General features: G+C 48.5%; 1 protein-coding gene across 2 annotated transcripts in view; it reads left to right on the plus strand.

Annotated features, from left to right (window-relative positions):
- Positions 1 to 24,831, plus strand: part of MYBL2 (MYB proto-oncogene like 2) — a 48,462-nt gene that overhangs the window by 21,541 nt on the left and 2,090 nt on the right. Inside the window, exons 7-12 of one of the 2 annotated variants that reach the window (XM_053574116.1) lie at positions 9,175 to 9,462; positions 12,070 to 12,483; positions 15,107 to 15,246; positions 21,768 to 21,867; positions 23,248 to 23,361; positions 24,417 to 24,521. In XM_053574116.1, coding sequence (XP_053430091.1) covers positions 9,175 to 9,462; positions 12,070 to 12,483; positions 15,107 to 15,246; positions 21,768 to 21,867; positions 23,248 to 23,361; positions 24,417 to 24,521 — 1,161 coding nt within the window. The remainder of the gene's footprint in view (positions 1 to 9,174; positions 9,463 to 12,069; positions 12,484 to 15,106; positions 15,247 to 21,767; positions 21,868 to 23,247; positions 23,362 to 24,416; positions 24,522 to 24,831) is intronic. The other variant, XM_053574117.1, reaches the window with a different exon arrangement.

Consider the following 24,831-nt stretch of genomic DNA (forward strand, 5'->3'; position numbering starts at 1 on the left):
GTACTTGGAGAGAGATGTTGAGAAAAGTGGAGACCTACAGAGGATTAGGAGGAAAACTGTTCCTGCAAAGACTTTTTTTTTGTGTGTGTGTGTGGAGACTAGAGTCTCACTGTTGTCGCCCTTGGTAGAGTGCTATGGCATCACAGCTCACAACAACCTCAAACTCTTGGGCTTAAGCAATTCTCTTGCCTCAACCTCCCAAGTAGCTGGCACTACAGGCGCCTGCCACAACGCCCGGCTATTTTTAGAGATGAGATCTCCCTCTTGCCTGTGAGGGAGGCAGTCCACCCACTTTGGCCTCCCAGAGTGCTAGGATTACAGGTGCGAGCCACCACGCCCAGCCTCTCAAAGATGTTAATGAAGACATAGTAAGCTGATTCAAATAAGTGAGGGTAGTTAACGCCCAAATCTCCAGCCAATAATCCAAGAAGTTACTAAAAATTTTGCAGGGGCCTGGGCATGGTTGCTCACGCCTAACACTCTTGGAGGCCAAGGTGGGTGGGTTGCTTGAACTCAGGAATTTGAGACCAGTCTGAACAAGAGCGAGACCCCATTTCTATTAAAATAGAAACTCTGACTGGGCATTGTGGCAGGCACCTGTAGTTCCAGCTACTGGGAAAGCTAAGGCAAGAGGATCACTTGAACCCAAGAGTTTTATAAGCTATGACACCACAGCACTATAGAGTGAGAATAAATAAATAAATACATAAAATGCACGGGGATTTGGGGTGGCACATTTTCAAGTATGAAGCTGTTGGCTTGAGAAATTTAAACTGCAACATGAGATCTCCCAGAACGTCTTGTGTGGTGAATCCAGTGAAGTTCCTGGTGGAATTGTAGAAGAGTTCACCAAAAAGTTCCTGGACTTCCTGGAGGCTTCAAAGATGATGACATCTTTAATACTGACAAGTGTGGACTGTTTTTAAGGTGATATCTGATGAGAGCCTCAACATAAGAGTGGATTACTTCCTGAACAATGTTTCACAGTTTTGTTTTTCATTCTCTAATCTAGAGAGAAACTAAAGCCATTGGCGATTGGTAAATTGGCAAAGCCACAGGCATTTAAGCACCTGAAGGCTGAAGACCTCCCTGTGACTGGGAGATCAAAGAAATGCACATGTGTGACTGGGGCCCTATCTGAGGAGTGGGTAAAGGGTATTGACTGAGAAATGAAGAAGAAATGCTCTATCTTACTGACAGTGGACAAATTCCCTGGCCACCTGCAAGTGAGTTGTCTCACAAATGTGACATTGAAATTTCTGCCTCCAAATGTGACCTTAAAAATCCAACCTCTTGGCTAAGGCATCATCAAAACATTTAAACTGCTCTACTGAGCTCAGCTTCTGCAGTGGGTCATTATAAATCACAAACCTGTGGTCCACCTGTGGAAGCAATTTCATCTGCTACATCAGTTCATGCTCTGGACACTGTCTTCTGGATCAGTTCATAATATTCAGCCAGAAATGATACAGAAGTATTTCAAGAAAGTTGGATTTGTCACAACCCAAGAAAGCACAGTGTTTTGGCCCTATCAGAGAGTCTGTCTCCCATGGCAGAATTTGAAGAAGTAGATTTTGAAGGTTTTGTTTCAATGGACGATGATGCGGCAGCCTGTAATGAACCTGACCCACAAGCAGTTTTCCAAGCGATGTTGACTAAAGTACACACCAGCTTCAAAGTGCTAAAGCAGCTAATGAAGTGGAACAAGCAAGTGAGGAGAACCTAGAAATTGCAGAGATTCCAAACGAAGAGGATGTTGGGCATCTGATAATGCAGTTGAAGTCCTTTGCTGTGGAAAGGTGCCCAGGTATGCCGCGTGGTGTAGCCAGTATTGAGAGTGCTTTTCTCCACTTAGGCTAATGATAAGAATAAGAAGCAGACCAAGGCTGACTTTCTTCCAGAATGATTAAACCATTAGAAAATAGTAGGGCGGCGCCTGTGGCTCAGTCGGTGAGGCGCCGGCCCCATACACCGAGGGTGATGGGTTCAAGCCCGGCCCCGGCCAAACTGCAACCAGAAAATAGCTGGGCGTTGTGGCGGGCGCCTGTAGTCCCAGCTACTCGGGAGGCTGAGGCAAGAGAATCACTTAAGCCCAGGAGTTGGAGGTTGCTGTGAGCTGTGCGAGGCCACGACACTCTACCGAGGGCCATAAAGTGAGACTCTGTCTCTACAAAAAAAAAAAAAAAATAGTAAATACATTGATTTTGTATGATACTATATGTGTGATTTACTGTGTTTTGATTATGTATGATTTTGTATGATATTCTCTAATAAAGGCTGTACAAGAAAGTGAAGTATGTGTATCACTACAGTAGGCCTAGTTCCTTATGTTCACACCTGTATGTTGACCATTTTGTTACAGTTTCTTGGTGGTCACCTTACAGAGATTTGAAGCACATGTGACAAAGTATCAATTTGATGATGCTGGATACACAGTAGATAACAGCAATCCTTGACACTCTTCTAATATCGTCTGTAATTATGGACTATTAAATAATTTTGTTTTTTAATTTTTTGTTTCAAGTTCATTGAGGGTACAAAGAATCAGGTTACACTGTTTGCATTAAATAATAATTTTTTTTTTTTTTTGAGACAGAGTCACTATGTCCCCCTTGGTAGAGTATTGTGGCGTCACAGCTCACAGCAACCTCCAACTCCCGGGCTCAGGCAATTCTCTTGCCTCTGCTTCCCGAGTAGCTGGGACTACAGGTGCCTGCCACAATGCCCTGCTTTTTTTTTTTTTTTTTTTTTTTTTTTTTTCAGTTTGGCCGGGGCTGGGTTTGAACCCGCTGCTCTTTTCTTTCTTTCTTTTTTTCTTTTTTTTTTTTTTTTTTTTTGAGATAGTCTGTCTCTGGTGCCCTGACTAGAGTGTCATGGTGTCATAGCTTACAGCAACCTCAAGTTTTTGGGCTCAAGTGATCCTCTTGCCTCAGTTTTTCTATTTTTAGTAGAGGTAGGGTCTCATTCTTGCTCTGGCTGGTCTCTAACTCATGAGCTCAAGTGTTCCACTCACCCCAGCCTCCCAGAGTACTAGAATTACAGGCTTGAGCCACTAAGCCCAGCCTTTTATTTTTTTAAGAGATGGGATCTGCTGTGTTACTCAGGCTGAACTTGAACCCCTGGCCTCAAGCTATCCTCCTGCCGCAGCTTCTCCAGTAGCTGAGACAATAGGTTCAGGTCATCATGCCTGGCTTATTTCTCAATTCTGAACTTTAGAGAATATTTCTTGATGCTATAGAATGAATGCACCTGTAGGGTAACATTCAAGCAGTAGAGAAAGTTATAAAAGGAAAAGTAAAATGACTTCTTCCACTAGTCCCAACTCCCGGCATGTCACCTAACTAGTGGAGTACTTCTGACAGTTTATTGTGTGTAAAAAAAAAAAAATCTAAGTAGTGTGCTTTCAGTCTTTTTATTGAAGGAAAGGCCTCCATTCCACAGAAAAACAGTGGGTGTCAGCAGGCTCAGAAGTCTTTCAGCATCAGGCAGAGGGACCGATCTGCCTTAGTCTCTAAACTTCTTTGCTGAATGTCAGTTTATTGCTTAGCTTCATTCCCCAGCACTTCGTCGAGGACTTGGCTATGCTGGGCCAGGACCAAGCCCCTGACCGTGACCCCTGTGGGGTTCCAGTTGATGTGTTGCTTTCATCCTTATTTGTCCTCTCCCACCATCATTTTAATGGTTTTCTTCTTTTTATTTATTTATTTATTTATTTATTTTTTTGTAGAGGCGGAGTCTCACTGTACCACCCAGCTCACAGCAACCTCTAACTCTTGGGCTTCCGCGATTCTCTTGCCTCTTGCCCGAGCAGCTGGGACTACAGGCACTGGCCACAACGCCCAGCTATTTTTTTTTTGTTGCAGTTTGGCCGGGGCTGGGTTTGAACCCGCCACCCTCGGCATATGGGGCCGGCGCCCTACTCACTGAGCCACAGGCGCCGCCTCCTTAATGGTTTTCTTATATCATTTATTTTATTTTATTTATGTATTTATTTTTTGAAACAGTCACACCATGTCACTCAGGAGAATGCCGTGGCATCACAGGTCATAGCAACCTCAAACTCTTGGGCTTAAGCAATTCTCTTGCCTCAGCTTCTCAAGTAGCTGGGACTACAGGCACCCGCCACAAGGCCCGGATATTTTTTTTTTTGTTGTTGTTGTAGTTGTCATTGTTTGGCAGGCCTGGGTGGGGTTTGAACCTGCCAGCTCCCGTGTATGTGGCTGGCACCCTAGCTGCTGAGCTATAGGCGCTGAGCCCCTTATATCATTTATTTAACTAGTTCCTTACCAACAAACATAAAGGTGACTTCCAATTTTTTGTTATTAGAAACAACATTTTAGACCTGGCACAGTGGCTCATGCCTATCATCCCAGCACTCAGGGAGGCTGAGGTGGGTGGATTGCCTGAGCTCAGGAGTTCGAGACCAGCCTGAGCAAAAGATAGACTCAGTCTCTAAAAATAGCAGGGCATAGGAGGCGCCTGTAGTCCTAGCTACTTGGGAGGCTGAGACAGAATTGCTTGAGCCCAACAGTTTGAGGTTGCTGTGAGCTATGATGCCACGGCAGGGTGACAAAGTGAGACTCTGTCTCGATAAAAGAAACAACTTTTTATGATTTGCTTTGTGGCCACTGTTCCTTTGCTCAGTTATTTCTTGAGAAATTCCTAGAGGTAGACAGATTTGGAGGAGAAAAAAGAAAGCCTTTGATACATTTTGCTACATTGCCTGCTAATTTTTCCTATGGTCATTACTTACCAGTATAAAAGGGCGGCACCTGTGGCTCAGTGAGTCGGGCGCCAACCCCATATACTGAGGGTGGTGGGTTCAAACCCGGCCCCGGCCAAACTGCAACAAAATATAGCCAGGTGTTGTGGCGGGCACCTGTGGTCCCAGCTACTGGGGAGGCGGAGGCAAGAGAATCTCCTAAGCCCAGGAGCTGGAGGTTCCGGTGAGCTGTGATGGTACAGTACTCTACCAAGGGCAAGAAAGTGAGACTCAAGTAACAAACTTTATAGAATTGGACAATGCAGAAGGCTGCTGTGCCAGTCATCTCAACTTCCAGAGAGAACTGATGAGTTGTCTAATATATTTGCCAACACTTAATACTAAGGGTAGTAAGTTCAAAATGTCATATTTTATCTATGTTGTATCTTTCTGTCTTAGAGCTTTTTTTACTTAATATATCTATCCCTGTTGTTTATGTGTATACAGATGTTTTTTGTTTTTTTTTTGCAGTTTTTTGGCCGGGGCTGGGTTTGAACCCGCCACCTCCGGCATATGGGGCTGGCACCCTATTCCTTTGAGCCACAGGCACTGCCCTATTTTTTTTCTTTTCTTTTTTTTTTTTTTTTTTTTTTGAGACAGAGTCTCACTCTGTTGCCCAGGCTAGAGTGCCAGGGCATCAGCCTAGTTCACAAAAACCTCAAACTTCTGGGTTCATGTGATCTTCCCGCCTCAGCCTCCCAAGTAGCTGGGACTACAGGCGCCTGCCACTACTCCTGGCTAATTTTTCTATTTTTGGTAGAGACAGGGTCTTGCTCTTCCTGAGCTGAAGAGATCATCCCACCCCAGCCTCCTAGAGTGCTAGGATTATAGGTGTAAACCATCATGCTTGGTGTCTACAACACTTCTTGAGTATCTCAGATTTTATCTAATTCTTGTGATTGTGAACATCCGACACTGTTTCCATCAATGCTATAATGAACATCATTGCTCAATTTCTTTGTACATTTGCCAGTTTATGTGGTTAATTTTACAGATGTGGAATGACGGGGTAACGTGGCTGCAGTGCTGCTTGTAGGGCTGCGCTGTTTTATCCTGCTTTCAGCAAAATACAGGGGACTGCTTATTTCCTATAGCATTGTCAGTACTGGTTACATGAGAAACACCTTTGCCAGTGTTATGAGCAACAGATGCATTATCATGTTCTTACTTTGGAGTTGATCTTTTTTTTTTTTTCCTAGCTTTATTAAAATATAATTGACAGGCTGGGCACAATGGCTTATGCCTGTAATCCCAGCATTTGGGAGGCCAAGGCAGGTGGATTGTCTGAGCTCAAAGGTTCAAGACCAGCCTGAGCCAGAGCAAGACCTCATCTCTAAAAATAGCCGGGCATTGTGGTGGGTGCCTATAGTCCCAGCTACTTGGGAGGCTGAGGCAAGAGAATCACTTAAGCTGGAGCGTGTGAGGTTGCTATGAGCTGTGACGCAACGGCACTCTACTGAGGGTGACATAGTGAGACTCTGTCTCAATAAATAAATAAAATTGGCAAAAATTGTATGTATTTATGGTATATATGATGATTTAATTGTTTTGATTTTCATTTCTTTGAAGACTGGTCAGGGTGACTTTCTCTTTAATTTTTTGCCTTTCTTTTTTTTTTTATTGATTTGCAAATTTTGTATATTAAGGGTATTATCCCTTTATCAGATAGTAACTATTTTTTTCTAGTTTCTTGGTATCTTCCTCACTTCTTTATTTATTTTTTTACTTTTTTTTTTTTTTTGGCCGGGGCTGGGTTTGAACCCACCACCTCTGGTATATTGGGCTGGCGCCCTACTCCTTTGAGCCACGGGCGCCACCCACTTCTTTATTTTATAAAGATATAATTTATACACAGCAAAATTTACCATTTTTAGTGAGAGTTCTGTGCATTTTGACCAATATATACAGTCCATGTGACCATCATCACAATCAAGAACGTTTCCGTCAACCTCTGAAATTCCTCTAACCCCATTTTGCCTATTTTCTGTCTCTAGTTGTCTTTGCAAGAATGTCATGAAAATGGAATATTAGCGTGTACTTGTGTGTACGCTTCCGACCCTTCCGTGTTGCTGCACGTATCTGTGGTCTGCTCCTTTTTATTGCTGAGTAACACATTGTGTGGATGTGCCGTGTTGTTCTTCCATTTACCATCCGAGGGACATTGTTTCCAGCTAGTGTTTACAAATAAAGCCACTGTAAATATCTGTGTGTGGGTTTTTGCCTAAATGTTAAGTTTTCATTTCTCTTGGGTAGATACCTAGGCATGGGATTAATTGCTGGGTCATATGGTAACTGTATGCCGAACTTATAAGAAACTGCCAAACTGTTTTCAAAGTGTCATTCTCATGTTGGTAACTTTTTGTCGTCGTTGACACGGAGTCTCATTAAATCGCCCTCGGTAGAGTGCCTTGGCGTCAACAGCTCACAGCAACCTCAAACTCTTGGATTTAAGCGATCCTCTTGCCTCAGCCTCCCAAGTAGCTGGGACTACAGGCACCCGCCACAACACCCGGCTATTTTTTGGTTGCAGCCGTCGTTGTTTGGCAGGCCCGGGTTGGATTCGAACCCACCAGCTCAGGTATATGTGGCTGGCGCCTTAGCCGCTTGAGCCACAGGCACGCAACCGTAGACTGGGTACTTTATGTATCTTTGCTGATCTGCAAAATAATCCTGCATGGTAAACTTAGTGCCCTCAGTTTACAGGCAAGGATGCTGAAACTCAGAGAGGTCAGCTGGTAAATGGCACAGCTCCGTCTCTGCTGGGAGTCTGTGCTGTGTCTCTAGCCTCATCGTTCCTCATTAGCAGAGGATTTTGCTCCTGGCTTTCCATGGGGCCTCTGTTAATTACATGGGCCATTTTCTTTTTTCCTTAAAATATTTACTTGTTCATTTATTTTCAGACCGAGTCTTGTTCTATCACCCAGGCTGGAGTGCAGTAGCTTACTGTAATCTCAAACTCCTTGGCTCAAGTGATCCCACTGCTTTAGCCACCTGACTAGCTGAGAGTACAGGCGCCTACCACACTTGATTAATTTTAGAAATTTTTTGTAGTGAACTTAAACTGTGAATATAGGGGAAAAAAAGAAAGAAAATTTTTGTAGGTATGAAGTCTCCCTATGTTGCCCAGGCTGGCCCCTACTTCCTGACATGGGTTGCCTGTCAGGTTAACGTGCCCATCTTGTGTCTACGGTTCTGCCAGGAGTGCTGTTTCTGCAAAGGATTTTCCTCTTATTTATTTTTTTTTTCCCAATCACGAGATTAATGTAGAGGCTTCTTAAGCTTTCATTTTAGAATATGAAGCATTGAGAAAAGTTGCAAGAGTACTACAATGAACTCAACATATGCCTTGCACTGAGTTCATTAATTTTTAATGTTTTGCCAAAGTAGTTGCTTTATCTTTCTCTCTAGATAATCACTGTTTTCGGCTCGGCGCCTGTGGCTCAAGTGGCTGAGGCGCAAGCCACATACACCGGAGCTGGCGGGTTCAAATCTAGCCCCTGGGCCCGCCAAACAACAATGATAGGTGCAACCAAAAAATAGCCAGGCATTGTGGTGGGTGCCTTTAGTCCCAGCTACTTGGGAGGCTGAGGCAGGAGAATCGCTTGAGCCCAGGAGTTGGAGGTTGCTGTGAGCTGTGATACCACTGCACTCTACCCAGGGCAACAGCTTGAGGCTCTGTCTCAAAAAAAAAAAAAAGATAATCACTGTTTTCCATCTGAGCTGTTTGAGAATCGATATATATATTATGCCGCTTTATCTCCTAATGCTTTAGTGTGGGAAGTTTCCAGAGAATTAGGCCATTCACTTACGAGTCCATGGTACCATGGTAGAGCTATATCTAATTCAGGGTATTTAATCTGGGTTCAGGAATTTTATGTAGTCTATGTTCCATTTTTTCCTGCCTACGATTCAGTCTAGGACCAGACATTGCATTTATTAATAATTGCACTCTTGTCTTTCATCAGCCTTTATTAGTCCTGTGACATTGTTTTAGATATATATAACAGAGTCTCACTTTGTTGCTCTTTGTAGAGTACCATAGCGTCATAGCTCACAGCAACCTCAAACTCTTCAGTTCAGGTGATTCTCTTGCCTCAGCCTCCTACGTAGCTGCAATGACAAGTGCCCGCCACAATGCCTGGCTATTTTTATTGACAGGCTTTTGCTCGGGATGGTCTTGAACTCCTGAGCTCAAGCAATTCACCCATCTTAGCCTCCCAGAGTGCTAGGATTTAGTGGGCCCCGACACTGATATATTTGAAGTATATGGTGTAGCTAGTTATTTTATAGACCGTTTTTCAGTTTGGCTCAGTTGAGTTTATTAGATCCAACTTACGTGTTAGCTGGAAATTACTGCATAGTCTCTATCTGATAATAAAAAAAACTCAAAAGTGTGCCCTTCTGTCCAATAGGGAAGTATTGTGACCAGCTGGCCCTCAGTGCTCCCTGTCACAAAGGAGGAGGAAAGCAGTGAGGAGGAGGCCGCAGCAGCCACCACTTCTAAGGAGCAGGAGCCTGTCCCTGCAGAGCTGGATGGGGTGCGAACGCCAGAGCCCTTGGAAGACTTCCCCAAGCGTGAGGACCAGGAAGGCTCCCCGTCAGAAATAAGCCTGCCCTACAAGTGGGTGGTGGAGGCAGCAAACCTCCTCATACCTGCCGTGGGGTCCAGCCTCTCTGAAGCCCTGGACTTGATTGAGTCGGTATGTTGGTCAGAGCACTTCACAGTGGGCTCAGAACACCCCCAAGCAGGGAGTGCTTCACTTGGGGGCTCAGATCCTGCCCGCTCCACAGTTCTACTCATGAATTTAGGCTTGATATTTGTGACTCCTCCTCTCCCCCTCCTGCCCGAGCCAGGGCCTGGGGACACCAAGGTAGTCACCTTGTAGTCCCTGCCTGGGGAGCTCCCAGCAAGCAGCAGGGTGTGCACTGGCACTTGACCCAGGTGTCCAGCATGAGGTGGGAAGGCTGCCCAGAGGAGGTGACACTGTGCTAAGTCCTCAAGGATGACGGGCAGAGAACAGCATGGGACAGCATGGTGCTCATGGCACCACACATGAATGGGTCTCCCTGGAAAGAGGCCCAGGAAGTACTGGGCCTGGGTCTGCAGTGGTGAATGGCTTCTGGTTTCTCAGGGGAGAGCACCCCTAAGGCTGTGCTGTGGTGACTGCGCTGCCTATAGGTTGTACCCCTTTGCAGAGAGTTGGCTGCTGGGGACTGCGACTCTTGGTGTGACACCCTGGCTCCTAGTTGTGTCAGCCAGGCCTGCAGCATGGGGTGGGTTTCAGGAGGTGATAGGCAGGCTGGGGACTGGGGGCTGGGAAGCTCAACGAGAGGCGCCTACACTCACCTTCCTGTGTGGGCATCCCCTCCCCGAACACCTTACACTAGGCTCTGAGCTTAATGTACTGTCCACTCAGTGTCCTGTGAGGCGTGTCCTTTCTCTGTTTTGTGAATGATTCTGAGGCTCAGAGAGGTCAGGTCACTACCAAAGGTTGCATAGCAAGTAAGCTTGGTGGTCTCAAATGACTGTTGTGCTGTGCTGCCACCCCTGCTGATCGGCAGCCAGATGGTGCCACCCCTGGTCATACCTTCTCTGACTGGCTGTCTCATCTGTTGGCCCTGATAGATGGGACTGGGCCCATCGGCAGGGTCTGTGGCAGCCCCACCTTGGGGGAATTTCCAAGTTACTTGGCCTTGGCGTACTCATGGATTTTCAGCAGATGGCTCTGAGGCTGCTTCCCTGGGCCTTAAGAGGGATGTGGAGATGAGAATTGGCCCCTCTGTGCCTCGCACTGTTGGCACATCACAGCGTTACCACCCTTCCCCCTCAGTCTGTTCTCTTTCATTAGACAGCTTGAAAGGCACAGCTCACTTTTTATTGAGTACCCACCATATGCAGTCCCAGTGCTTGATTAGCACACAGCATCTGAGTGCCTAGGATGGGCCACTTCCTTGCTACTTGTATGTGCTCTTCGTCCTTTAACAACTTTGAAGGGCGGGAGGGAGAGTGCTCATCACCAGTGAGGACATCCCATGCTCAGAGGTTAGGTAACTTGTCCCATGTCACATACCTGGTGACTGCTAGTATCAACTGTCCAGCTCAGAGCTCAGGCTCTTTCCACAGAGACCCTCAGTGCCTGTTGGAGGACTTAACGGCATCCCCTTGAAGCAGTCACCGTGGGACGTGCTTCCAGTCCATCCAACTCTGTCAGTTCTGGGATCTCCCTGAAGTTGGGTTATGGGCCTGAGGTCAGTCCTGTGCTGAGCTGGCTTCTACCCTTGGAAATGAACTTCCCAGGCTGCTGTAACACTCAGGGACCAGTTGACCCCCTTGTGTCTGGGTCTACTTAGGGCCTTACCTACAACGACAAAAGGAGAATGTTCTGTCTCCAGAATCCTTTGTTTTTTGTTTGTTTGAGACAGACTCTCACTTTGTCACCCTTGGTAGAGTGCTATGGCATCATAGCTTACAGCAACTTCAAACTCTTGGGCTCAAGCGACTCTCTTGCCTCAGCCTACTGACCCAACTAGTCGGGACTACAGGCGCCTGCCTGGTTATATTTAGAGACAAGGACTCACTCTTGCTCAGGCTGGTCTCGAACCTGTGAGCTCAGGCAATTCCCCCACCTCAGCCTCCCAGAGTGCTAGGATTATAGACGTGAGCCACTGTGCCTGGCTCCAGGAGCCTTCTTGCTTGAGTTGTAATTTACTGGGTATAGCATTAAGACCTGGGGAGATTCTCAGGTTTGTTCTTGGAAACTTGGTGACTTGGGACAGATTACAGCCCTAGGTTTCTCAACATGAAAGTGGGGAAAGTGGGGCGATGCCTGTGGCTCAGTGAGTAGGGCACCAGCCCCATATACTGAGGATGGCGGGTTCAAACTCCGGCCCCCACCAGACTGCAACAAAAAATAGCTGGGCATTGTGGCGGGTGCCTGTAGTTCCAGCTACTCGGGAGGCTGAGGCAAGAGAATCGCTTAAGCCCAAGAGCTGGAGGTTGCTGTGAGCTGTGACACCACAGCATTCTACCAACGGTGACAAAGTGAGACTCTTGTCTCTAAAAAAAAAAAAAAAAGTGGGGAAAGTGATGCAAACCCTGGTGGGGCTGTTGAAGTGCCCCACAGAGGCATACATCATGGGCCAGCCCCATCCACTGAGGAAATTGCAGGATGTTTCTCAGTGGTCAATGTTCTGCAGCAGGGTCACACTGCAGTGAATCTGACGCTGGGGTTTCCCAGTGGTGACAGAGTCCTGTTGCATTAAAAGCAGAGTAATTGTAGTTCTTCGGAATCTCCCTCTCTGGGCAGGACCCCGATGGTTGGTGTGACCTGAGTAAATTTGACCTCCCCGAGGAGCCATCTGTGGAAGGCAGCATCAACAACAGCCCTGCTCAGCCCAAGGCATCACAGCAGCAGCAGGCCCTGCCGCCCCGCCAGCCTGCCGCCCCGGTGCCCACTGTGACTGAGTACCGCCTGGACGGCCACACCATCTCAGACCTGAGCCGCAGCAGCCGCGGCGAGCTGATCCCTATCTCCCCTAGCACTGAAGTCGGGGGCTTGGGCCTGGGTACACCGCCCTCGGTGCGCAAGAGGCAGAAGAAGAGGCGTGTGGCTCTGTCCCCTGTCACAGAGAATAGTGCCAGCCTATCCTTCCTGGACTCCTGCAACAGCCTCACTCCCAAGAGCACACCTGTCAAGACACTGCCCTTCTCCCCCTCGCAGGTGTGTGGCCCCCACTCCGCCTGCTTGTCAGGTTTGGTTTGCAGATGACCAGTGCCCAGCCTGGGGCCTGGCCCTCAGGCACACACCACTGTCTGGTACTCTCTGAGCACCTATTTATAACTGTTCTTGTGCTCAGCATTGGGAACACAAAGGTGGGCAAAACCAGACCTGGCCCTGCCCTCATGGAGCACACACTCCGGTAGCAGCAGCAGGTAGTAAATTTAAAAAGACCTCCCCAAGGGCGGCACCTGTGACTCAGAGGAGTAGGGCGCCAGCCCCATAGGCCGGAGGTGATGGGTTCAAACCCAGCCCTGGCCAAAAAAAAAAAAGGCCACCCAGTGTGACAAGTGGTGTGAAGAAAGCTTACGGCACTGTGCCTGAGTCTAGTTGGGAGAGGTCCAGGAAGGAAGACCTCCAGGAGGAGGAGAAATTGCTTGAGTGGAGGAAATAGTAGGTGATAACTGCGTAATGAAGAGGAGAAAGAGAATCTGTCGTATTTGTCAAAAGAACTCATTTGTTGAACCTATTTCATAGCAGATTTGCCAGCATGAGGGAGCAAAGGTAAACATGATGCAGCCTTGCCTTTGAAGAGGCCAGCCAGGTGCTGGGGACAGGCTTGTAATGTGCTAACCAGAGAGGAGTGTGGGAAGCGGTGTGGTGATAGCAGGTGCGAAGGTGCTGAGCTCCAGTACTGTGGGTGCTGCTATCCCCAGGCTCTGTAATACACACGGCACATCCACAGGGAGAGCCGGAGAGCACCAGGGTCTTTCCTAGACGTTGGGAAGGTGCTCAGGCTTCCTGGAGAGGGCCTGAGCTGGTTTCCTCAGTCAATTTGAACAAAGGTGTAGAAACAGGGAAGGGTGGGCGGTGCCTGTGGCTCAGCGGGTAGGGCGCCGGTCCCATATGCCGGAGGTGGCGGGTTCAAACCCAGCCCCGGCCAAAAAAAAAAAAAACAGAAACAGGGAAGGGCTAGCTTGGCACCTCTAGCTCAGTGGCTAGGGAGCATACACTGGAGCTGGTGGGTTTGAATCCAGCCTGGGCCCGCCATACAACAACTACAGCAACAAAATAGCTGGGCATTGTGGTGGGTGCCTGTAGTCCCAGCTGCTTGGGAGGCTGAGGCGAGAGAATCGCTTAAGCTCAAGAGTTTGAGGTTGCTGTGAGCTGTGATGCCACAGCACTCAGGGTGACATAGATTCTGTCTCAAAAAAAAAAAAAAAGAAAAAGAAACAGGGAAGGGCCGAGGTAGGAGTGGTAGGGCAAGGGTCTCACTGTGGGAGAGAGCGAGGCCACTCTGTCACCGGCTGTTTCTGAGAGAGGCCCTGTGTCAGTCCGCATGGGCTGCCGTAATAGTACCACAGACTGGGAGGCTTAGCGGAAGTTCAGCAGCTTGTGTGTCTCCTGAAGCCGCTCTCCTGGGCTTGTAGCTGGCCATCTCCTCCCTGCCTTCACATGATCCTCCTTTGTGTGTATTTCAATCTCTCATCTTCTCTTTATTTTTTTATTGTCATTTTATTTTTTTTGAGACAGAGTCTTACTTTATGACCCTTGGTAGAGTGCCTTGGTGTCATAGCTCACAGCAATCTCAAACACTTGGGCTCAAGCAATTGTCTTGCTTCAGCCTCCCGAGTAGCTGGGACTACAGGCGCCTGCCACAATGCTTGGCTAGTTTTAGAGATGAAGTCTCACTCTGGCTCAGGCTGATCTCAAACCTGTGAGCTCAGGCAGTCCACCTGCCAGGGCCTCCCAAGTTCTGGGATTAAGGCATGAGCTACCATGCCCAGCCTCATCGTTTCTTTAAAAGCTCTTATTTTGTATCTTACAAGGACACCAGTTTTTGGATTAGGGCCTATCCTAATGACTTAATTTCCACTTAAATGCCATGTCTCCAAGTACAGCCCCATTCTGAAGTGCTGAGGATCAGCCCAACTCCCATCCTTACATCCACGTAAGGGCCACCGGCTGGCTGGTAGGAAAACAGTGGAACTGCCCAAACAAATGGCAGCCCAGGATAGGGGGCATGGTGGCTCTGAAGGCTGCAGAGCACCTTCAGGGCAGAGAGGGAGGAGAGTTTGGCACTTTGGAGCATGGCCGTTGGCTCATGAGTCTGACCCTAGTACTCAGTGGAAGAATCTAAGCCTCTCTTAGCCTGGGTTTTCTTATCTGGAAGGGGGAGGGGTCGGTAAGAGAGCCTGTGTCTCAGGTTTGTGGGAAGTAAATGAGGTTATTTGTGTCATGTGCTTAGCAGGTGCTCTCTTAACGGCAACCTCACCACCATTGCCATGCCCCATGCCTTGGCAGGTCCACTAAGGGCAAGACACTGCTCTTCTCCCTGTCGTTGATTCTTCTGAAAGGGGCTGCTCTGCACAGTCAGCTTTCTTTACCTCGTGAGGGTTGAGATGACAAGAGCCAGGTTTAGGGGCAGTGATCAGGAACCTCCCTGGTGGACTTCTTTCGCTCTGTCCTGGTCCTGGTTCTCTGGTGCTTGACAGGCTAGGAGGGAGCCTTTGTGTTGGAGAGGAGCGGCCATGTTGCAGGGAGGGGCTGAGGGGTCTTTCCCACTCCCCTCTCAGAAATCCACGTGCAGGTCATTGTTTTGTCTGTTTCCTCTCTTCTCTGGCAGTTTCTGAACTTCTGGAACAAACAGGACACATTGGAGCTGGAGAGCCCCTCACTGACGTCTACCCCAGTGTGCAGCCAGAAGGTGGTGGTCACCACGCCCCTGCACCGGGACAAGACACCCCTGCACCAGAAGCATGCCGCGTGAGTGCTGCGCTGTCCGCCAGTGTCCTCCCCAGCTGTGGCCAGCCCAGGGCCCCAGGTCCGCGGGCAGGGCGATGGAGAGCAGTACCCTTGGAAAAAACACTGTTGATTTCAAGCACGCATCCTCTATTCTGGCCACATGCTTTGTCACTTTCGTCAATATAGTCAGGGCCCCCACCTTTTGCTTTTTCTCACGTTTGTTTTTATTTATTTATTTATTTTTCGCAGTTTTGGCCGGTGCCAGGTTTGAACCTGCCACCTCCGGTGTATGGGGCCGTCGCCCTACTCCTTGAGTCACAGGTGCTGCCTTTATTTATTTATTTTTTGAGACAGAGTCTCACTATGTCGCCCTTGGTAGAGTGCTGTGGCATCATAGCTCACAACCTCAAACCCCTGGGCTTAGGCGATTGTCTTGCCTAAGCCTCCCAGTAGCTGGGACTACAGGCGCCCGCCACACGCCCGGCTATTTTTGTTGTTGCTGCTGCTGCAGTTGTCGTCGTTTAGCTGGCCTGGGCTTTGAATCCCCCAGCCTCGGTGTATGTGGCTGACACCATTACCACTGTGCTATAGGCACCGTGCCTTTTTTTCTTTTCTTATTTTTATTTTTTGAGACAGAGTCTCACCATGTTGCCCTCGGTAGAATGCCATTGCGTCACAGCTCACAACAACCTTAAACTCCTGGGCTTAGGTGATTCTCTTGCCTCAGCCTCCCAAGTAACTGGGACAACAGGTGCCCACAACACCCAACTGTTTTTCAGTTCTAGTTCTTGTTGTTTGGCAGGCCCGGGCTAGATTCGAACCTGCCATCTCCAGTGTGTATGGCTGGCACCCTAGCCACTGAGCTACAGGTGCCGAGCTTTGTTTTCAAATTTGACAATTTTCTTTTCTGAAACTGTGTCACTATCACTCCAGGTAGAGTGCTGTGGGATCATAGCTCACAGCAACCTCAAACTCTTAGACTCAAGCAATCCTCATGCCTTAGAGTCCTGAGGAGCTGGGACTACAGGTGCCCACCACAACGCCCAGGTAGTTTTTTTTCTAAAACAGGCAGAGTCTGACTCTTGCTCAGGCTGGTCTCAAACATCTGAACTCAAGCAATCCACCCACCTTGGCCTTCCAGAGTGCTAGGATTATAGGCGTGAGCTAACATGTCTGGCCTTAAATTTGATAATTTTTTAGTCTCAAGAATAGAGTCAAATTTGCACCCCAAAACATAATCTCTTCTCCCTTTTATGATCAAGTGCAAATCCATATTTTGTAAAATATATATATATTATATGTTTTGTTTTGTTTTTTAACTGGGGACACTGCCTTTGGCATAAAATGGAAATGTGTTCCCCAAGTCCCTCGTGTGTGTTTGAGTAGCCTTATGTGCAGGAAGAAAGTGCCCTACTCCCTCCATCTCTGGTGCTGGTCAGCGGTAGGAGCTGCCTCCCCACCTACAGTGGTAGCTCATAGAGCTTAGAGTTTCCCATCTCAAAGCCCGTCCAGGTTGCTCGCCATCCTGCTTGTGTGGAGGTGCTTTCCTAAGTTTACTTCCTCAGGTCACCACAACTCTGAGTTCCAGAGCTGCTTGACTGTTCTTTGCTTGCTACATTTGCTGCAGGAGAAGCATTGCTGTTATTTCATGAGTAAGTTATGTGATTCAGGAATCAGTTTAGGTCAGGGCGTGGTGGCTCATGCCTGTAATCCCAGTGCACAGGGAGGCTGAGGCTAGAGACTTGAGACCAACATGGGCAACGTAGCAAGATCTCTGGATGTGGTGGCATACACCTGTAGTTCCAGCTACTTGAGAGGCCGGGGGAGGATCACTTGAACCCAGGAGTTCAAGGTTACAATGAGCTGCTATGGTGCACTCCAGCCTGGGTGAGAGAATAAGATACTATTGCATTTTTTAAAAAATAGTCACTTAGAGAATTTTAGCCCTTATAATGGTATATGATTTCAGAAAAAAAAGTCATAAATCCCCTGTCAGATATCAGTTTCTAAACAGTTGTTCTGAAGCATAACACAGGGTTTTTTTTGTTTTTTTCTTGTTTTTTTCATTAAATCATAGCTGTGTACATTAATGCAATTATGGGGTACAATCTGCTGGTTTTATATACAATTTGAAATACTTTCATGAAACGGTTAACATAACCTTCACTGCATTTTTTTAGTTATTTTGTTAAGACATTTATATTCTACACTTAGAGATTTAACATGTACCCTTGTAAAGTGCACCACAGGTGTGGTCCCACCAATTAACAGGTATTTGCTGTGAGAAATGATTCTCCATTCAAACCAGAACTCTGGATTTTACATCTAAACCCTTAAACAGAGATGCTGGTGCCACAGAAGGCACTGAGGGTTCTCTTTTCTCCGTTTCCTTCTCATCTGTGCCCCTCCTCTGCTGCCTCTCTTCAGCTCTCTGTTCTGCTGCAGCAGGAACCATTTCTAGTACACTTCACCCTTCATTCCTCTGAAGACCCACATTTCCTTCTGGTTCCTTCTGTCTGAAAGTCGCCTTTTATCATCGTTTGTACTGTTGTGTCTGCTGGTGATAAATTCTTCCAGCTTTTGTATATCTGAAGTTGCCTTAGTTTTTGAAAGATATTCTTACTGGATATAGACTGCTAGGTTGACAGATTGTTGTTCTTTTGTTTAAATTTTTCAATGCTTTGAAGGTGTTTTTAGGTCTTCTGGCTAGTGCTGTTTTGTCATTGGTTTTAAATGGTTTGATTATAATGTACTTTGGTGAGTTTTTGTTTCTTGTGTTTGTTCTTTGAGGGTGTTTTTTGGACCTGTAAGTTTATGGTTTCATCAAATTTGGAAAAATTTTAGCCATTATTTCTCCAAAAATACTTCCTGGATCCCCACCCCCATCCTTCAGGGGACTCTACAATTACAATATGTATTTGGCCACTTAAGATTATCCCACAGCTTATGGATGTTCATTTAAAAAACTTTTTTTTGCCGGGCGTGGTGGTTCATGTTTGTAATCCTAGCACTCTTGGAGGCTGAGGTGGGTGGATTGCCTGAGCTCATGATTTTGAGACCAGCCTGAGCCACAGCGAGACCTCGTCTCTAAAGATAGCCAAGTGTTGTGGCCGGTGCCTGTAGTCCAGCTACTCGGGAGGCTGAGGCAAGAGAGTCACTTGAACCCAAGAGTTTGAGGTTGCTGTGAGCTGTGATACCATAGCACTCTACTGAGGGCAACGTAGTGAGACTCTTGTCTCAAAAAAAAGGAGGAGAAAAAAATTATTTTCTGTTTCATTTTGGATAGTTTCTGTTGTCTTCAAGTGCATTAATCTTTTCCTCTGCTGTTACTAATTTGCCAGAAACCCTATCTAGTGCATTTTTTCATCTTGGGCATTATCTTTTTTTTTTTTTTGATACAGTCTCACTATGTCACCCTCAGTAGAGTACCATGGTATCATAGCTCACAGCAACCTCAAACTCTTGGGCTTAAGTGATTCTCTTGCCTCAGTCTCCCAAGTAGCTGGGATTACAGGTGCCCACCACAAAGCCTGGCTATTTTTTTGTTGCAGTTGTCATTGTTGTTTGGCAAGCCAGGGCTGGGTTTGATCCCGCCTGCCTTGGTATATGTGGTCAGCGCCCTAACCACTAAGCTATGGGCACTGAGCCATTGGACATTACAATTTTTTTTTTTTTTTTTTTGCAGTTTCTGGCCGGGGCTGGGTTTGAATGCACTACCTCTGGCACCTGGGGCCAGCGCCCTACTCCTTTGAGCCACAGGCATCGCCCTGGACATTATAATTTTTATCTTTAGCAACTGAATTTGGCTCTATCTTCCCTATCTCTACTTTTGGGTCATGTGAAATTTAATAATTGGGCTGGGTGCAATGGCTCACACCTATATTCCCAGTACTCTGGGAGGCTGAGGATTCCATTAGTTTAGGAGTTGGAGACCAGCCTGAGCAAGAGTGAGACTCCCCCATCTCTGCTAAAAATAGAAAAACTAGCTAGGAGTGGTGGAGGGTGCTTGTAGTCCAGCTACTTGAGAGACTGAGGCAAGAGGATCTCTTGAGCCCAAGACTTTGAGGTTGCTGTGAGCTCAGGTGATGCCACAGCACTCTACCCAGGGCTACAGAGTGAGACTGTCTCAAAAAAAAAAAAAAAGAAAGGGAGGGAAAGAGAGAAAGAAATGCAGTAATTATTTTAGGCCAGTGGCTCGCACCGTAATCCTAGCACTCTGGGAAGCCAAGGTGGGTAGATCGCTTGAACTCACGACCAGCCTGAGCACAAAGTGAGACCCTATCTCTATTAAAAATAGAAGAAACCGAGGCAAGAGGATAGCTTGAGCCCAAGAGTTGGAGGTTGCTGTGAGCCATGATGATGCCACAGCACTCTATCCAGGACGACAACTGGACTCTGTTTCAAAAAAAAAAGAAAAATTATTTTAATGTCTTTGTTAGCCAATTTGAGCATGCATATTGGTTCTGGGTTCATTTGAATTGATAGATTTTTTTTTTCTTATTATGGATCTTCTTTTTTTCTCGAGAGACAGAGTCTCACTTTGTTGCCCTCAGTAGAGTGTAGTGCCATCACAGCTCACAGCAACCTCCAGCTCTTGAGCTTAGGTGATTCTCTTGCCTCAGCCTCCTGGGTGGCTGGGACTATAGGCGCCCACCCATAACACCCAGCTACCATTATGGGTCTTACTGGGTTATTTTCTACTTATTTGAATGGCGAGCAGTTTGATTACATGCCAGGCATTGTGAGTTTTACCTCGTCAAGTGCTGAATATTTTAGTATTCCTATGTATTTCCTAGAGTTTTGTTCCAGGATGCAGTTAAAGTTACTTAGAAATACAGTTGGTATTTGCACAGCTGAGTTAGGGGCACTGTCCTCCATGCAATCAAATCTTTGTATAACTTCTTCTTTTTTTTTGAGACAGTCTCACTATGTTGCCCTCAGTAGAGTGCTGTAATGTCACAGCTCACGGCAACCTCAAACTCTTGGGCTCAAGCGACTCTCTTGCCTCAGCCTCTCAGCTAGCTAGGACTACAGGTACCTGCCACAACGCCCGCTATTTTTTGTTGCAGCTGTTTTCGTTGTTTAGCTGGCCCAGGCTGGGTTTGATCCCGCCAACCTCAGTGCATGTGGCTGGTGTCATAACCACTGTGGTACGGGCAATAAGCTGTTGTACAACTTTTGACTCTCCAAAAACTTAACATGTTAATTGTCGTGTGAGTTCTGAGCTATTTTTCAAGTTTCCACATTACTATTTACATTACTAATTTTGAAGTTTCTATATTTTTTATTGATGTATATATGTTTTATGATCCATCATTTTCAGGTCCCCCTCCCTCCCTACCCAAACTAGTCCTTGCTGATGCCGCACTTAGAGAGCTTTGGAGTTTTCTCACCTTCCTCAGAAACTTCATGTCCCACAGATGTGCTCGGCCTCATGGCTCAGATTCATCCCTGTGAGCTGTGGTCCGAGCCGTGAGATGTGTGTGATACGTACATCTGACCTGTGTGTACCTGTCTCCATGCTTCCGCACAGAGGGGCTTTCTGTGTCTATTTTGGAAGAGACTGGATCCCTGTCTAGTCTCTGGGTCTTGATCAAGGGAGCAAAGAGTGGCCTGCACTTGTTTGGGCTTTTCCCCTCCCCGTGAGGTGGCTGCAGGCTGAATGCACAGCCCCAGGCGACTGTGTCTAGGAGCTGGCCTCTGCACCAAGTTCCTGGCTCTCTGGCATGTCCTGTGCATTCTCTAACTACCCCAGTTATGCCTTGAGAGTTAGCTGTGACAGTATGTGGGTGACTGAGGTTTCATGGGGCAGCACGCCGGGATATGTTTTTGGTGTCTGGTACCTGTGGCTGAGCTGAAGTTTGCCCACAGCAGCCTACTCTGTCCCTGCCCTGCACCTCAAGCTCTGTTGCTCCAGGTGTGCTGTCCCTTTCCACATCCCCGGGGCCCTTTTCACCCCAAGCAGATATCACACATGGCAAGTCCACATGTAATAGCATCTTACAGATCTGCTTCTGGATCCTGCTGGGCCCAGGGTCCTATCTGCTGGAGCGTCCCTTCCACATGTCTGTCCCCACAGTGGTGACATAGAAGAGACTTGGAGATGCTGGCCTTGCTGGCTCCTGATGTCCGCCCTTCCTTTCCTTGGCTATGCTGCTGCCACCCTGCTCACCACCTGGTCTCCAGAGAGAGGCTGGGCGGGGATGTGGTCTCCCCAGGTTCCCACCTTGCCCCTGCTCCCCGGCCCCTCTCGTGCTGTGTGTAAAGTGTGGCCACAGGCTGCTGTGTTTTCTGGTAAGTCCAGAGTCTGGACTGTGACAGGGCAGGTCTCCTGGACCCTCTTAGGCTCTTTCTTATTCTTTGTTTCTGAGGTAGGCCCTTCCTCTGGGCCTCTGATTTAGACCTATAGGATGGGTGAGTGCTGTGGGAAAACCTCTGCTAGGGCCAAAGGTCAGCTGGAGGGAAGGTGGGGTCAGGGTGGCACAGTGTCTTGTGTCTATCCCCCACCTTGTCACTGAGCATCCTTCTCTGGCCCCTGGCAGGTTTGTAACCCCAGATCAGAAGTACTCCAGGGACAACACTCCCCATACGCCAACCCCGTTCAAGAATGCCCTGGAGAAGTACGGACCATTAAAGCCCCTGGTACGTGGTACGATCACGGCCCCCTCCTCGTGGTGGGTTCTCTTGGGTGTGTCCAACCATGTGCAGTTCATAGGGCTCTGTACCTCTGAAAACTTGCTACTTTCTCCCCTCCTAAGAAGACACAGAGATTCTCATTGTATAATAATATGGAGAAATCAAGGCTGGGTGCCAGCCGCATGCTCCAGGGCTGGTGGGTTTGAACCCTGCCAGGGCCTGCTAAAAAAAAAATAGCCGGGTGTTGTGGTGGGCACCTGTAGTCCCAGCAACTTGGAAGGCTGAGGCAAGAGAATTGCTTGACCCTAAGAGTTGGAGGTGACTGAGCTATTGATGCCATGACACTCTACCGAGGGTGACAAAATGAGATTCTGTCTCAACAAAAAATGGAGAAATTGAGGTTGCTGGTGTCACCTGACATTTCCCAAGAGCATTCAGTGTGCCAGGGCTGGAGGCATGGTGGTGTCCCGTAAAGCTTGGCCTTCAGGGTGGGGGTGAAAAACAGGAAATACTTAAAAAAATAACTAAAATCCTTTTGGGTGACAGTGCTGTGAAGAAAATGGGTAGTCCAGGGACGGAGAACTTCCCAGGTGCTACACCTAGTTTGGACAAGTGGCTGCTCAAGCCTAAACTTTCTGTCTGACTCCTGGGTCTCTACAACACAGAGAAGCCCCTCCTGGGGGGTCTTGCCACTGAAGAATGCCACTCTGGCATCTCCCAGCATCAGAAAGCACTGTCACCTGGTGCTGTCTGAGATAGGCAGGCGTCTAGAAATCAGTGGAAGGTGAAAGAAAGGCATGGTTGTGGAGGAGCGTTGGACCATGGGTGGGATCTGTGGTAGACCCTTGGTTCTCCCCACTGTGTGGGGCCTCCTGTGAAGCCTGTGATGGCTGGGCAGGGGCTCCCCTGGTCCTGCAACATAGTGATTCTGAGTCAAGCAGGGTTTCTAGGGACCGTGCTGCATGGGCCCAGGTGAGACACTAGTTCACACTGCCCTTTCCTGGGTATGGAAAGGGGACAGGTATAAGAGGGGAAGCCTCATGACTTTGACGGCATCCTCGTTACTCATACAGCGGAGTGAGCAAGCCTGGCTTTGAGCCACTCTAGGTTTCAACTCAGTGGCTGTGTGACTGTGGCCAGGCTCTCCATCTCTGTGGCCAACAGCCGCCACCACCCTGCGCTACGTGAGGGTTGCCTTGGGTGCGTGCTGCTTGTCCAGGGCAGGACATTTAGTGGCTGTGAACGGTATGCACAAGGTCAGCATCCTGGCGCCAGGCCTCCCTGCTGCCTAGCCAAGACAGCCCAGGTGTGACTGGGTCTGTACTGCGGCCTTCACCCACACACCTGAGTGGGGTGCTGTATCCCCACCACGCCCCCTACCTGCAGCCCCAGACCCCGCACCTGGAGGAGGACTTGAAGGAGGTGCTGCGTTCCGAGGCCGGCATCGAGCTCACCCTGGAGGATGATGTGAAGCCAGAGAAGCAGAAGAGGAAGCCGGGGGTGAGTGTGTGGGGTGGGGGATTGGGAGCCATGTGGTGGTGGTGGTGGGGGGTGGTCTAAGGATGGGTGATAAAGGGAGGTTGGGGAGAGGGTGGGCAGCGCGTGCCCTTTGTCCCTTCCTCACAGCAGTTATCAGTGAACTGATGAGGTGGGACCCTCCCCTGCTCCACTTTGAACTGTTCACTCACCCAGCATTGCGCCTGGCCTCTTCCAAGGGAGGCCTGGGCACAAAGGCCAGACACAATTTCTCCTTCGGAGCTCCGTGAGACAGACACTAGAGAAACACAGGGTATGGAGAGAAGGCAGGGAGGAGTCCACAGGAATCCAGAGTGCAGCACGGTCAGGAAGGGCTGCCAGGCAAGGCAGCACCCTGCTGGGTGTCTGGGCTGCGTGAAGCAGTGTGGGGGCGGCGGTTGCCAGGGACCCCTGGGTCCCGAGGCTAGCACAGAACTCGGCCCCTAAGCCAGCCTCTACCTCCAGGGCCCTCCCTGGTCTCTCCATGTGGGGTTGGTTCTGCGCCATGCCAGCTCCTCCTGGGGGTGCTGCTGGGTTGGGGGGGGGGTGTTAGTCTCAGAGCCCTTCCCTGGTATTGGAGCAGACCCTAGACCTGTGGGGGTAAGGTTAGGGTGTTCCTTGTAATGGGCATTTTTAGAAGGGTCCATCTCGAGGGCTTTTACGTGTCCACATTACTTGTCTGGGTGGACGTTTTAGGGGTTACTTGGATGATTCTCTGCTGGCCCTGTGAGGGTGTGTTTGGTATGGTAGAGACTTGGGGGTTGTCTGGTCCATTTGGGGGTGAGGAGTACATTCCTTTGTGTGTGGAGGCTCACGCTATATCCTTGCTGTTGTAGCTTTTGGCAGGACAGAGTCTGCCTGGGGTGCAAGGTGTGTAATGGGTCCCAAGTCTCACAGGGACCTCACATCCCCAACAGCAAAGCCCCACTGCAGCAGGACCTGTTTCTGTGACTGCCTGTGACCATAGTCATCAAGTACTGACCACGGGAGTCCCTGATACCCACCCTGACCACCTCCTTGTTCCTCTCCACACCCCCCAGCTGCGGCGGAGCCCAATCAAGAAAGTCCGGAAATCTCTGGCTCTTGACATTGTGGATGAGGATGGGAAGCTGATGATGTCCGCGCTGCCCAAGACTCTGTCCTTGGTGAGGGGTCAGCCCACTGCAAGACTGCAGAGGGCTCTTCTGCGCAGGGAGGTTGGAGACTCGCTGGAAGCCTTCTGCCTTTGGAGTGGTCTAGTGATTCTTAAATGGGGCTTCCGGAGCACTGGGCTACACAGGCAGGGAGAGGGTTGTTGGGAGGGTGGGTCTGGGTGCCCAACCCTGGCTTCAGTCAGCAGTTCTGCTTGTGTCTTTCACACAAGGTGTGGTGAGCACAGCTGCCGGTGTGGAGGTACTGAGAGGCTGGGGTGGCAGGGTTGTCATGAGCAGAGGTTGTGAATTGCCTGCCAGATCT

This window comes from Nycticebus coucang, chromosome 21, assembly GCF_027406575.1.
Source record: "Nycticebus coucang isolate mNycCou1 chromosome 21, mNycCou1.pri, whole genome shotgun sequence".
Taxonomy (NCBI): domain Eukaryota; kingdom Metazoa; phylum Chordata; class Mammalia; order Primates; family Lorisidae; genus Nycticebus; species Nycticebus coucang.